At 51.9% G+C, this 15473-nt stretch overlaps 1 protein-coding gene across 1 annotated transcript in view; it reads left to right on the top strand.

The window, feature by feature from the left end:
* The window catches only part of LOC139278155 (soluble guanylate cyclase 88E-like), a 120361-nt gene extending 105481 nt beyond the window's left edge, over window positions 1–14880 (top strand). The window contains exons 9-10 of the mRNA XM_070896811.1: window positions 13867–13956; window positions 14653–14880. Of these exons, the coding sequence (XP_070752912.1) occupies window positions 13867–13956; window positions 14653–14880 (318 nt within the window). The remainder of the gene's footprint in view (window positions 1–13866; window positions 13957–14652) is intronic.
* The last annotated feature ends 593 nt before the right edge of the window (window positions 14881–15473 follow it).

Genomic DNA, 15473 nt, shown 5'->3' with positions numbered 1-15473 from the left:
CCCTGGTTCTGAGCCTGGGCAAGTTCCTCCTGCAGTCCCCTGACGTTTCCTTTTCGCTCAGTTACCTGGGACTGACGGTACTCCCTGTGGTTGCGATAGCTTTCTCCATCCCTCTCTCATTCCTGCCTCTCCCACTTTAAATCCTGATCGAGCTTTTCCCTTTCTTTGCTGGTCTTTACTCGCTCCTCTCGCTGCTCAGCTAACTCTGTCTGCAGGACATCTACCTGCCTGTCCAAAACCTGTATTTGCTTCTGAAAGCACATCAGGCACACTGCCTTTTCCACTGATCTTTTATAATCTTTACTCTGGGTCCACCAGGCTGCTGCGTCCTCAGGCCGTTCAGCCCTCAGCAGCGCCTGCACCCACTTCCTTGAGCAGTTTATCCTTGCTGTTACATACCTAGCAATCCTACCCTCCATTTTATACTCCTCTCCACCAAGACTGACTGTCTCTTCACCCTCACTCAACGCACGTCGCTTCGTGGTCGCCATTGTAAGGGGAGCTTGGGGTGTGGGTTCGAATCCACACTCTCCTGGGGTTCTGTATGTGCGGTTTATGAGGATTGATACGTCCTTACTATACAGTATAAATGCACACGAGGCCCATGCTTGAGAGAAGGTCAGTCTGTGACCTGTCCTTTATTCCTTAGCACTCAAGTGCAGGAAGTGGGTGGAGCTTCCGCTTTTATCTCTGACGGTCCAGGTTAGGAGTGTCTCCCACAAGTTCACCACCTAGTGGTCATTGTTCTCACAGTGTACAACTTAGGTCAGATTATACATGGGTTACATTGCTGGTTGAATACATGACAAGGATGGGTGAGTAATGAGGCACCAGACACAGTGGGTAAGAGTACAAAATGGCTAATGTTGTTTATTTAGAATAGTAAACACCAAGATAGAGGGCATAGAAAGAGGTCATAAATAGCAGCAATGGCACAATCTCACTCAACAACACGAAAAATCTCGCAACAGGGAAGGGGAAAATAAGAGGTTAAAACATCCCACTCACACACAACCACACCTCCCACTTCCACCCTTCTTTCCAATTCCTATCCTAAATTGAGTCTGTGAGGGGGTTTGGGTTATACTCACAATCCTATCAACTCCGGGGTTCTGGGGGCAATTATTTCAGCTCGGGTCCCTCTGGGGTGGATTTAACGTTGTTGGTCGTTTCGGTTTTCCTCCTCGATGTTGCGTTGGTTTCTTCTCTTTGCCTTTCGGTTGGCTCCTAAGCAAAATGCTGCTGGAGTTAAGCACACCTTCCCCAGAGCGAGGGCCCTGTGAAAAGCTGACTCAACTCCCAAAAGCTGACTCCAACCTCCAACCTCTGGTTGGTTTCCTTGCTCAGCTCAGCTGTGGGAATTCACTGCCACGACCTGCTGGTTTTCAGTCTCGGTGGCTTGTCTGTGGAACTGCTGCTTCTTCCTCTGGTGGAGCAAGAGCGAGAGGGAGAGAGAGCTCTCTCTCTGGATACAAGCAATAAGCTGCCAGCTCCAAGCTCCAAGCTCTCCAACTGCTTCCACACCCTGCTGATTCTACACCCCTGGTGGTTCTGTAGGTCTTAGAACCAATTTAGTTCTGGCCTTTTCGCACTCAAACTCAGTTGGTGGTCCATTGTGTAAGTTTGGGTGGGGAGATAGCTTTGAATATTTAATCAGAAGATGTCACAGGTACAGGTAGGTGTGAGGACAGGGGTATTGTTTCAGTGCACATTGGTGCCTGAAAGTCTGCTGGTCCTTTGTTACAGTCCTGGGAGTCGGTTTGGGCCTCCCCATTGATGGGCCATTACTGCAGTGATCTCAGGGCTATTGTCCACTGTCCATATTAATTAGGTAGATGATGGTCCACATTCATAATTTGATTAGAGGTGAGTCATATTTTTTAAACTGGGCCGGGTAGTCCCTATTGGTTGAGGATTTCCCCGCTTCAGGCCTGACTCGACCCCTGATTGGCCTCCCAGAATGCACTTCTCCCCCATTGGCCAGTGCCTCTGTCTCGCTTGTGAGCCAGACTCCACAATGTCTGTATCCGCTCTCATGTTTCCCAGCCTGCCTGGTCTGAGGTTTGGTGGTCAAATCATGTTCATTTAAAATGAATAGAACGATCCCCTGTTAGTTTTCTTGTCCTTAGGGTGTTTCAATAAAATGCGGCCATGGATTTTCGAACCTTACACTCCCCCATTGAAACACTCCCTCTCACAGAGCCAATCTTCCTCAAATCTTACCCAAACCCACGATAAAACATTAAAATACACCAATGGTATTCATACATTTGGAATCAATACAATACTGAAAATGTAAAAATGCTTCTCAACCAATACCCTTCACCAAAATCATAATAGTACATAGTATCACACATCATAGTATTACAGATAGGGAGGTACGGACCTTCTACAAGGTACAGACTTTTCTTTACAGTGCAATACATTCGGCTCGTACAATCAGTCCCGTCATACTGCATAGACTTTGCTAGCCCTCCCTTTTCGTTTGGCCTTTGACTTGGCCTCCCGCATAGCTTTCTCAATTTTTAAACGACGGCCCTTTCTCCTAAGCTGGCAGCGGATCACCAGCAAATCGGCTCCAATGATCAGCTGTGCCACTACCAGGGCATGAGAGAGGATGCGGTCCCAGGCCGGGACCTCTACGTCCAATCTCCAATCCCACCAGGGCCTTGAATTTAATCAGCTATCTGGGCTCCCAATTTTACTGTTTTTTTGTTGTAGGGTGAAATAATGTTTCTGGGATTTTTGTGCTGCTTTGAACAGATCTGTCAGGTGCTCTGGTAAAAATGGAATGTGGTATCCGAAATGTGCTACATCATTGTCCATGCTATTAATCATTGGTGCCCCGGTGTTGAAACCGGTAAAAACATCATTCCAGATCCCTCTTCTGTGTCTTTTCGGTTTGGCGTTCTCTTTGGGTTGTAAACGGTACAGCAAAGTCTTATTCAAATAGCCAAAATCGAGCTCGTAGAATGTCCTGAACATTTCTCGAAGGAGAGCCTGGTAGAGGCGTTCTGTCTCTTTTGGGCACCACTCAGGTAGGTGCACCTCGGTAAGGTTTAGGATGACAGAGGCCATGGCGTAGTGGACCCCCCGGTATAGTAGCTTGTCCGTGGGAAGCAAAACCAAACCGTTCTGTGGTCCCTGGGTGGTGGTAGGGCATCTGTCCGTATCAGTTGGTTCGGTCGGGGCTGTGGGCAGGGGCTGTCTGGGGTGTGCGCCTAACTCGGTGGCGTGGATGGAGCTGGGGTGGCTTACTATGCATGCGACCATGCTCCGGTCCCATCTCATCCCCTCCCCTTCATCCCGCCACTGTCGGGAGAACGCTATGGAGATGCCTGCCGGGTATATCTTCTCTGATCCCCACATGCACACATACACTCCTAACTCCGCCTATTACCATTTATCCCAAAACACACTCACTCCTCCCTGGGTGCCCGTGATGGTCCGGTGGGTGCTGTTGTCCAGTCTTTCCCAATCTGCTGTTGGGTTTGCCATGTCCTTGCCACCTTCCCACCGGGAGGTGCCCCTTACAGGTCAGGCGAAACCTCTTCCCAACCACTACCCTAACCCGGAATGCGGTCACCTCAATGCTGGGGCAGGAGACTGATGCTTCCCCATATGTGACCCCGGGGTGGCTGGAGTATCTAGTGGAATTAGACCCCAACCACCCTGGCCACCTTCCCCTATGGATGATGGTCGGTGCCTGCCCCGCTGAGCATCCAAAAATAATGGCTTCTTTAGTCTCTCCCCGGGAGCCGATGCACATTCCGACGTAGGTGCACAGGAGCAGGATTTTCCTCACCTCTGGTTCCTCTTCTGAAAGACAAAACCTCATTTGGTTCAAAAACCCTGAGCCCCCTGGCTCATCCCTCCCCCATTTTCCACTCACCTCACAGTACCCCTGCACGGGTTTAAACTGTGTGTGCCGATCGGTCTGACCGCAAACCGCAATTTTACTGTGGAATTCAAGGGGTTTTAACTAATAAACACTTGAAACAACAAACAAACCTTACACAAAAGAGGAAGTGAGAGAAAAAAAAGTCCAGACTCCCTATCCTATTGGCTCAAAAGCCTCACTGTTATACTCCCTATATTGGAGAGGCCACCTGAGCCCCACTACACTAGAGAAATCTTTATATATATCTGTACACACCTACTGCTCTCCCTTTTAACCTGCTTGCCACCCTTCCCGGGTGGCTGTGCTAATCCTTGGGATGCTCCTTGGTTTTCCTTTTATGCGGGGGAATGTCGTGGGGAGACCACCTCTCCTTTGCCCTCTTGGGCCGGACCGACCTCCGCGGCCCCTCTATCTCCCCTGCCAAGGTGTCCCCCGAGCTTCGGGTGGTGCTTACTGGGCTGGTACAGCCCCTCACCCCCTCCAGGGATGGCTCACTGCCCTCGGGAGCAATGAAAATTCCCCCGGCAGGCTCCTCACTGCCGGGGACTCCTGTATCCTCTGGGGGCTTTGGGTTGTACAAGGGTTTCACCCGAAACCACTCGCAGTGATACTCTCACAGCGTTTCCTCAGATCTTCCAGGAACCACTTACTGGGACCCGCTGCCACCCTCTCTCCTGCAGGCTCTGGGCTGTCTGTACCAAAAGCTCGGCTATCCCCGACAGGCTCCTCACTGTCGGTGGCCCCTTCCTCTGGTACAACCCCTTCCCTGTCAGGAGACTCTTGTTCTTCCAGGGACCACTCACTGCTGGGACCCGCCGCCACGATTTCGCTTGCAGGCTCTGGGCTGTCCGCACCGAAGGCTAGGCTAGCCCCGACAGGCTCCTCACTGTCTCCGGTACAACCCCTTCCCCGTCAGGAGATCTTGGCTGCGTGGTCACGTCCAATGACTGGCTGCCTGCCCTGCGCGGCCCTTTTCCCCGAGTACCTCTTGGGAAAGTAAAACAGGCTGCTAGGGACGGTGGCACTCTTGGCTGCGGAGTCCGTGCAGATTTCCTAATGGGTGGAGGTGAGTCCTCGTCCCATATGTAAGCTGGGAATCCCCCTTCCTGTGGGTCGCAAATCTGTGGGTAGTTTGTACCTGTGAAGCAACTCACTGCTCCTTGTGGTGGGATCGGTGGGGCTGCAGTGGTGGGCTGGGGGCCTGGGCTTCCCATCGGGATTATCCCTCCGGGCTGCCCTTTCCCACGAGGTTTTGCCTTGTTGGGGTTAAACAGTTTACATTGGTTAACGTGAAACCATTTAACCCGGCAGGGCATCTTGACCGCGTATACCATGGGGCTTGCCTTGTCGACAATGCTATAAGGCCCCATGTATAGTGGCTCAAAGACTCCCACCCTTTAAAGTTGCGGAGCATAACCTGGTTCCCCACCTGCCACTCGTGGTGTTTGCTCGGTTCCAGCAGCAATCGGTTGGTCTGATGCTGCTTCCCCATGTTAGTGGCCGCCTGCCGGTGAATCTGCTTGAGGTGCTCCAACAGACTCTTGGTAAAGCGGTCCCTATTCACCTTGATTACCTGAGCTTCTGTCAGGACCGGGGCAAGTACATCGGTGGGGGTTCGCAGGCTCTTCCAGTCATGAGCTCGTATGGGGAATACCTCATGCTTTTCGACTGGCTGGCCCGGATCCCCATCAAAACCAGGGGCAACCTCTCTACCCACCTCTGCGGGGAAACCCCAGTCTTCTTCCTGAGTTTTTCTTTCAAGGTCCTATTCATATGCTCCACTAGCCCCAAGGACTGGGGGTTGTAGGCGACGTGCCACTTCCCCTCAATCCCCAGCACCTTAAGGTAAGCCTGCATGACCTGTCCTGTGAAGTGGCTCCCCCGGTCAGACTCCACGTACTGTGGAAGTCCCCATCTGAAGAACACCTCCCTAACCAATATCCTGGCGGTCCCCGTTGCTGCGGCTGTTCGGCAAGGGAAGGCTTCAACCCACTTTGTGAATGTGTCCACCAAAACCAGGCAGTGCCACAGGTAGGGGCCCTATGTAATCGATTTGTATCGATTGCTATGGTCCCTCTACCCTCCTTGCGTGTCCTAGAGACACCTTTCTTTTCTGGGGATCTGGATTATTGGTTGCACAGACAAGACAGTTCGCGCAAAATTCACGAGTGTCTTCCCGGAGCTGGGGCCACCACCCAACCTGTTCCACCCATTGCCAGGTGACCTCCGGTCCGGGGTGTCCAGCTCCAGGGCCTGCGTGGGCTTGCTGAAGGAACTCCCTCTGGTGCTGCTGGGGCACTATCCACTGCTCTCCTTTAAACAACATCTTCTTCCTAACATGGATGCCTGTGCCCCCGTACGGTCCTTCGACCTTTTCTCCCGCAGTCAGCTTGTCCATGACAGACTTGAGGACGGGATCTCGTGCCTGTACCTGCTGGAGGTCTGGGGCCAAAGCCACCCCTGCGCTCCCTTGTGTCCCGTGTCCGCCCCGGATAGCTACTATGGGGCCTGCCTCGAGCGGGTTCCACTTGGTTCCCGTTCGGGCTCCTTCTTTGGCCAGTTGATCTGCCTTTTGGTTCCCTGCAGCCCTGGGCTCATGTTTGTAATGGGCCTTTACTTTGTGAATACAAATGTCTGCCCCGGTCCCGACTGCCTGCATGATGTGCTGCAGTACGGGTTTTATGGCCAGGGGCTTACCGTCTGCACATGTATACCCGCGACGGGACCAGATGGCTAGGTACTCCGTGCAGGCATTGCAGGTGAACATACTATCTGAACAGATGGTATAGGGCCGTGGGAATTCGTCGGGGTGGGTGACTACATACATGACTGCCGACAGTTCAGCATGCTGGGCGCTCATGGTGGTTGGGAGCTTTATGGCCCTGGCAATGCCTGCCTGGGAATCATAAATCCTGCACCCTGTGAGCCTTTCCCCCGCCACCACCGTGCTGGACCCGTCAACATAGATCTCCCGGCCGTGGGGATGGATCCCCGCCCGGAGCCCTATGTCCACGTCGCAGACTCCCTCAACAGAGCAACGGTGGGCTTTCCCGGGGTACAGCATGTTGGCTGCCAGTCAGGGCTCACACATCCCTTTTACTCTCAAATCCATCTGTGAGAGCAGGAGGGTCCAGACAGCAATGCGTATGCTGCTCACTGTCCCATCCTTAATTCTCCCATCCAGCAGCATCTGAGTGGGGGTGTGATGAGTGAGGAGGGTGATTGGGAACACTTCTGTAAATATCTGCCACCGCTTCACAGCCCAGTGGGTGGCCAGCAGATGCCTTTCACAGTTTGAGTAACCCCTCTCAACCTCAGTGAGGACCCTGGAGGAGTAGACCACCGGCCTCAGCTGGCCGTGTCGCTGTTGCAACAGCACAGGAGTTAAGCTATCCCCGCTGGCTGCTACCTCCAGGAAAAATTCCTCGCCCTCATCTACCGCTCCCAGGGCCGGAGCTTTCTGCAGGTCTCCCTTGAGGCGGCTAAACGCTGCATCACAGTCCTCATCCCACTCCCACTCCACGCCTTTGCGCAGGAGCCGGAGTAGGGGGGCTGCAATGGCTGCGTAATCCTCAATGAAGTCCCTGCAGTAACTGGTCAGACCCAGGAATGACCTCACCCCTGTAACTTTGGTCGGAGCCAGTAACTCCTGAACTGCCCTCCTCTTAGCCTCATCAATGGCTCTCTCCCCTGCCCACATAGTCAGCCCCAGGAATTTTACCTCTGTCTGGCCGATCTGTGCCTTCTTCGGGTTTACTTTAAAACCCTCCTCGTGCAGCAGTCCCAACAGCTCTGCCAGCAGGGGACCGTGCTCTTCCTCCGAATCAGAGAATAGCAGCAGTTCGTCCACATACTAGACTAGCTGTCTGGGTCTGCTGAACTCTTTCAGACAGTTGGCCATACACTGATGAAAAATGCTCGAGCTGTTGTGGAAGCCCTGGGGAAGACAGTTCCAGGTATACTGCTGTCCTTTGAATGTAAAGGTGCAGCGGGATGGACCAAAACCCATTCGAGATGCCCAGCACCGTAAAGACGGCTGCGGACGCGGGGATGGCTGTGACTAGGTTGGCTACGGCTGCCACTGTGGGCGCACAGGCAGGGATATTTTTGTTGAGGACTCGGTAGTCCACTGTGGCCCTCCAAGAATTGTCCGGTTTCCTAACCGGCCAAAGTGGAGAGTTCACATGTGTGGCTATTGGTCTCAACACTTCCTGTCTGACTAGAGATCCCAATGCGACCTCCAGGTCTGCCTCAGCCTCCCTGGGAAAATTATACTGCTTCTGGGGCTTAGATATGGGGTCCCCATCTACTCTGACCTCGACCCCATTTACCCGTCCACAGTCGTGCTTATGCCTGGCAAATGTCACCAGGTTGGCCCGCACAAAAGCCTGATCGATCATCGGGGTGCCGTCTACTAGAGCTCCGAGGTCATATTCCTCCTTCGGCTTTACACTGCAGAGGGAACCCTTTCCCTGCTTCCCCTGGATGACTGCTGTACCTTCCCCCTCCCCAGTGTCAGCTGTGCCCCACAGACAGTGGTTCCTCAGGTCGACCAGAATTTTCTGGCCGCTGAGGAAATCTGCCCCTAGGATGCCTTTACCCACTCCCTCCCACGGCAGAAGGACACACTTCCGCATGGTGTGGAGGGGGCCTATGTGTATCTGCAGTGGTTTGGAGAAGAAGCCCTCGCATTCTTCTCCAGTGAAGCTGGTTAGGCAGTAGGGGATCCCACTGGATAGGGGTGAGGTGGTCAGGTTGTCTAGGGTGCACGAGGCCCCTGTGTCCAGCAGATGCTCCCCCCGGACCCCCTCAACCCCCATCATGACACGTGGTCTGCTCCACGCATCATAGGTGACCGGGCAGAGGTACACGGGTTCCTCGGGAACGAGTCATTGGGGGGTGTTGGTCTGGGCCTGAGGGACTTCTCCCCCGGTCAGGGCTGCGACCTTCCCAGTCTGGGTAAGGAGTGCCTGCAGAGCCGCGTGGAGACTCTCGAGTGGGGCAGCAGGGCTGGGCACAGTTGATCTGGGAGGGCTTGTGGCCACGGAGACTGGGGCTGAGGTTGGGGTCTGTGGATCTCTCTTTTCCTGCCTCGGATCCCGGCATTCCCTCCTCATGTGCTCTGTCTCCCCGCACCTGTAGCAAACCACCTCTCTGCCTTCCTGCCAATTCCCTTCTTGCCTCCACTCTCCCTTGGTGGGTTTCTCCCCCCCCCCCCCCGATTCTGCCATTGTGAAAAGAGAGGGTCAGCTGCCTCAGCACTGTCTCCTCTGTGGCTTGGGGGTCTCTGAAATCGAACCACAGGTTGGCCTGGGCGCGCAACTCCGGCAGGCTGTTTGCCACCAGTGCACGCAGCCAGCAACCATGTCGGTGTGCATCCAGCTGGGTTCGGTCCAAATTCCCCCCACTGGCTTCCTCATACACTGGCCACAGTCGATCAGCGAACACCTGGGGGGTCTCCCCGGGTCTCTGGACAGTGGCCTGTACCCGATTGATCGGACAGCCGTCATCAACCCCATGGCCTCCAGGATACCCTCCTGGAGAGCAACCACTGTTCGCTGACCCCTCTTACTTTGCTCTGTTCAGCCTCATCGCAGTCATTTACGTCTCCTACCTGCTCTACTTCCATAAAGTGGACAGAGGGATCTCCTTTTCGGGTAAGTTTATTCACATGGGCCACCATCTGCCACAGCTGGGTCACACTGTGGGGAAGCACATATTGGTTCTGTAGGGGACCCCCAGCCTGACCCACTGTGGGTGTTCCGAATCTACTCTGCCTGATGGGGCACATTGGGGCTGGTCCCGGAGGTTTAGATTCCAGCATTTCACCCTGCCTCTTCTCCGGGATCCCCAATGGGGCTGTGGGAGAGGGCCTGTAGAATTCTTCCTCCCCACAGCCTGTTTAACTCTGCTCCCCACTCCGCACCTCGGCTGGACTGATAAGGCACACCACTCCTTTACTGGATGCCTGGCTTTCAGCCCAGCCAAGGGCTTTTGCCTCAGCTAGGGCCAGAGCTTTGGTATCGGGCCGGGTGGGGATTCGAGTCTCGGGCACTTCCAGAGCTTTTGCTCCGGCTAGAACAAGGGCTGCTTTGGCTTCAGCCAGAGCCAGGGTGAGCCGATCAATTTGATCCGCCTCTGCCCTGCTGTGACACGCCTGAAGTGCAGCCTGTTGCTGGAGAGTCTTTCCCTCTCCCAACCTTCCCTGGTTCTGAGCCTGGGCAAGTTCCTCCTGCAGTCCCCTGACGTTTCCTTTTCGCTCAGTTACCTGGGACTGACGGTACTCCCTGTGGTTGCGATAGCTTTCTCCATCCCTCTCTCATTCCTGCCTCTCCCACTTTAAATCCTGATCTAGCTTTTCCCTTTCTTTGCTGGTCTTTACTCGCTCCTCTCTCTGCTCAGCTAACTCTTTCTGCAGGACATCTACCTGCCTGTCCAAAACCTGTATTTGCTTCTGAAAGTACATCAGGCACACTGCCTTTTCCACTGATCTTTTATAATCTTTACTCTGCGTCCACCTGGCTGCTGCGTCCTCAGGCCGTTCAGCCCTCAGCAGCGCCTGCACCCACTTCCTTGAGCAGTTTATCCTTGCTGTTACATACCTAGCAATCCTACCCTCCATTTTATACTCCTCTCCACCAAGACTGACTGTCTCATCACCCTCACTCAATGCACGTCGCTTCGTGGTCGCCATTGTAAGGGGAGCTTGGGGTGTGGGTTCGAATCCACACTCCCCTGGGGTTCTGTATGTGCGGTTTATGAGGATTGATACGTCCTTACTATACAGTATAAATGCACACGAGGCCCATGCTTGAGGGAAGGTCAGTCTGTGACCTGTCCTTTATTCCTTAGCACTCAAGTGCAGGAAGTGGTGGAGCTTCCCCTTTTATCTCTGAAGGTCCAGGTTAAGAATGTCTCCCACAAGTTCACCACCTAGTGGTCATTGTTCTCACAGTGTACAACTTAGGTCAGATTATACATGGGTTACATTGCTGGTTGAATACATGACAAGGATGGGTGAGTAATGAGGCACCAGACACAGTGGGTAAGAGTACAAAATGGCTAATGTTGTTTATTTAGAATAGTAAACACCAAGATAGAGGGCATAGGAAGAGGTCATAAATAGCAGCAATGGCACAATCTCACTCAACAACACGAAAAATCTCGCATCAGGGAAGGGGAAAATAAGAGGTTAAAACATCCCACTCACACACAACCACACCTCCCACTTCCACCTTTCTTACCAATTCCTATCCTAAATTGAGTCTGTGACGGGGTTTGGGCTACACTCACAATCCTATCAACTCCGGGGTTCTGGGGGCACTTCTTTCAGCTCGGTGTCGCTCTGGGGTGGGTTTTACGTTGTTGGCCATTTCGGTTTTCCTCCTCGATGTTGCGTTGGTTTCTTCTCTTTGCCTTTCGGTTGGCTCCTAAGCAAAAAGCTGCTGGAGTTAAGCACACCTTCCCCAGAGCGAGGGCCATGTGAAAAGCTGACTCAACTCCCAAAAGCTGACTCCAACCTCCAACCTCTGGTTGGTTTCCTTGCTCAGCTCAGCTGTGGGAAGTCACTGCCACTGCCTGCTGGTTTTCAGTCTCGGTGGCTTCGTCTGCGGAACTGCTGCTTCTTCCTCTGGTGGAGCGAGAGCGAGAGGGAGAGAGAGCTCTCTCTGGATACAAGCTGCAAGCTGCTAGCTCCAAGCTCCAAGCTCTCCAACTGCTTCCACACCCTGCTGCTTCTACACCCCCAGTGGTTCTGTAGGTCCTAGAACCAATTTAGTTCTGGCCTTTTCGCACTCAAACTCAGTTGGTGGTCCATTGTGTAAGTTTGGGTGGGGAGATAGCTTTGAATATTTCATCAGAAGATGTCACAAGTACAGATAGATGTGAGGACAGGGGTATTGTTTCAGTGCACATTGGTGCCTAAAAGTCTGCTGGTCCTTTGTTACAATCCTGGGAGTCAATTGGTTTGGGCCTCCCCTTCGCTGGGCCATTACTGCAGTGATCTCAGGGCTATTGTCCGCTGTCCATATTAGAGGTGAGTCATATTTTCAAACTGGGCCGGGTAGTCCCTATTGGTTGAGGATTTCCCCGCTTCAGGCCCGATCAACCCCTGATTGGCCTGCCAGAATGCACTTTTCCCCCATTGGCCAGTACATCTGTCTCGCTTGTGAGCCAGACTCCACAATGTCTGTATCCGCCCTCAGTTTCCCAGCCTGCCTGGTCTGAGGTTTGGTGGCCAAAAAATGTTCATTTAAAATGAATAGAACGATCCCATGTTAGTTTTCTTGTCCTTAGGGTGTTTCAATAAAATGCGGCTGTGGATTTTCGAACCTTACAGGGACGGACTGGTTGGGCCAGATGCTCTTTACCTGTCCGCCATTGTTCTTTGTTCATAGGTTTATATGTAACCTTCAGGGCTGCTGACCGAGGGCCGTGCAGCTCTTCGTCATCCGGCACGGACACGAGGGGCCGAAATGGCCTCCTTCCGCACTTTAAATTTCTATGTTTCTATATGCTTCCTGAGATGCTGAGGCCAGAACTGAACGCAATTACTCCAGACTGGGTCTGACAAGAGGTTTATGTTGTATCATCTCCACTCTTTGTTTTCCAGCCCTGGAGTTGAAGGACACGATTCCATCAGCCTTCCAAATTAATCTTTGTACCTGTCCATTCACTGATGTCTCTACTTGGACCCTGAAACCTCTCTTGCTCCTCCACAGTTCTGATCTTCTCACTGTTTACAAATGATCTTGCTTGAGGGTAAAGTGGGTGACAGACACTTCCCTCCAAGAAACTGCATCTGCCGCCAATTTGCCCACTCACTGAATCTATCATTGTCTTTTTGCAACTTTCTGCTCCCATCCACACGCGCTACTCTGCCATCTTATGTGGTGTCATCAGAAAACTTAGATACACAGATCCAACTAAGTCATTTATGAAATAATAGAAAAGCAAATTATAAGTTAAATGGTGAAAAATTGCAAAGTGCTGTAGTACAGAGAGACTTGGGCGTCCTGGTGCATGAAACACAAAAGGCTAGTATGCAGGTATAGCAAGTGATCAGGAAGGCTAATGGAATCTTGGCCTTTATTGCAAGGGGATGGAGTATAAAAGCGGGGAAGTCTTGCTACAGTTAGACAGGGTTTTGGTGAGGCCACCTGGAGTACTGCGTACAGTTTTTATTTCTATATTTAAGAAAGGATATACTTGCTTTGGAGGCAGTTCAGAGAAGGCTCACTAGGTTGATTCTAGAGATGAGGGGGTTGATTTATGAGGAACGGTTGAGAAGGTTGGACCTCTACTCATTGGAATTCAGAAGAATGAGAGATGATCTTACTGAAACATATAAGATTATGAGGGGGTTTGACAAGGTGGATGCAGAGAGAATGTGATAGAGGTGACGAAAACGAGGGGGCATAATCTTAGAATAAGGGGCCACCCATTTAAAACTGAGATGAGGAGAAATTTCTTCCCTCAGAGGGTGGTAAATCTGTGGAATTCGCTGCCTCAGAGAGTTGTGGAAGCTGGGACATTGAATAAATTTAAGACAGAGATAGACAGTTTCTTAACCGATAAGGGAATACAGGGAGTGAGGAGGGAAGTGGGCCTGAGTCCATGATCAGATCAGCCATGATCGTATTAAATGGCGGAGCAGGCTCGAGGGGCCGCATGGCCTACTCCTGCTCCTATTTCTTATATTCTTATGTTCTTATGACTGGCTTCCATGCTGCTCTGTTACTCTGTTATTACAGCCTGTGTTACATTGTTATTACAGGCTGTGTTATTCTATGTTACAGGCTGAGTTACTCTGTTATTACAGGCTGTGTTACTCGGTTATTACAGGCTGTGTTACTCTATTATTAAAGGCTGTGTTACACTTTTCTGACTTTAAAACCTTGCTGGTGTTTTTGTTGTTTTGATAAAAATGTTTAACTACCTGCACCGATGCGTACTTTTTCCATCAGGAGATGCACATCCAATTGAGTGGTGCCACCTATGAACATCTTACACACAGCCCTTTCATATTCGAGCGGCGGGGGACAATTACAATCAAGGTACAGTTGTGACAAACTCCCGTCCACCTGTTCTGAATTATTCATTGTGCACAGTGTATTATTAACACTGTAAAGTGTGTGTGTGTGTGTGACACTACAGTGTGTACTTCCTGTATGTGCCCGACATTGACTGAGTGTGGGTGGTACTGACAGTGACTGATTTTGGATGGTCCCGACATTGACCGAGTGTGGTCAGTCCCGACATGGACCGAGTGTGGGTGGTCCTGACATTGACCGAGTGTGGGTGGCCCGACATTGACAGAATGTGGATGGTCCCAACATTGACCGAGTGTGGTCAGTCCCGACATTGGCCGCGTGTGGTCCCGACATTGACCGAGTGTGGGCGGTCCTGACATTGACCGAGTGTGGTCAGTCCCGACATTGACCGAGTTTGGGTAGTCCCGACATTGACCGAATGTGGGTGGTCCCAATATTTATCGAGTGTGGGTGATCCCGACATTGACACTGGGAATGGGGAACACACTGGGAGTGGGGGGGAAACACTGGGAATGGGGATCACACTGGGAATGGGGAACACACTGGGAGTGGGGAGCACCCTGGGAATGTGGGAACACACTGGGAATGGGGAACACAGTGGGAATGGGTAACACAGTGGGAGTGGGGCAGAGCACTGGAACATTTCTGTTGTTTCTTCCAGCTTCTCTCGAACTTTATTTTTTTGCTGTTTCTGTACAGGGGAATGTGGAAATTGAAACGTACTGGCTGAAGGGGAAGAGGGATAAGGATGGCAATGCACAGTCTGCCCGCCCGCAGTTTGATACTCAAACAATCAGCACATCCACCCTGTCACCACATCCCTCCCCCCGGCAACAAGAGCTTGTCGGTGAGTCATCCGTAGCCTGCGTTGTAGAAATGTACACGGCGAATAAACGGAGGAGGGTGTGCAGGCACACGGGCCTGTGACTTGCAGTGGGTTATAACAGTGCAGGACCAGTATTGACCCTTTGTTACTGATTACAACTTCAGAACCTAGCATGTGCACGTCTAACCACAGAAATCCTGACGTTGTGGCCAGTCGTTCACTGCTTCGACACTGGCTACGCTTTGAGCCCCCGGTCCCGCCCCACCCAGCCAACAGTGTAATTGGGGAACTCAGTGAAACAGACGGTAATCTCGCCTGTTCCACAGTAATATTGCTGTTAAACACCCTGTTAACGGTTCGGCCCTTTTAGATTAGGTATAACTGGGGATTTAACCGCATATTGACAGCTAAACAAAGATAATGGCCTGAGAAACTAATTTTAATTTTGTGGAGTGTCATACGAACGTAAGAAATAGGTGAAGCCTGCTCCGCCATTCAATACAATCAGGTCCACTTCCCTGCCCGCTTCCCCATAGTCCCTTAATGGCTTATCGGTTTAGAAACTATCTATCTCAGTCTTAAATTTATTCAATGACCCAGTTCTCTGAGGCAGCGAATTCGACAGATTTACAACCCTCTGAGAGAAGAAGTTTCATCTACACTTGGCCTACCGTTTAATGTGGATACCCTTTCC

The sequence above is a fragment of the Pristiophorus japonicus genome, chromosome 13 (assembly GCF_044704955.1).
Source record: "Pristiophorus japonicus isolate sPriJap1 chromosome 13, sPriJap1.hap1, whole genome shotgun sequence".
Taxonomy (NCBI): Eukaryota; Metazoa; Chordata; class Chondrichthyes; family Pristiophoridae; genus Pristiophorus; species Pristiophorus japonicus.
Note: the sequence above shows the minus strand (reverse complement) of the source record. Positions and strands in the feature narration are given on the sequence as shown.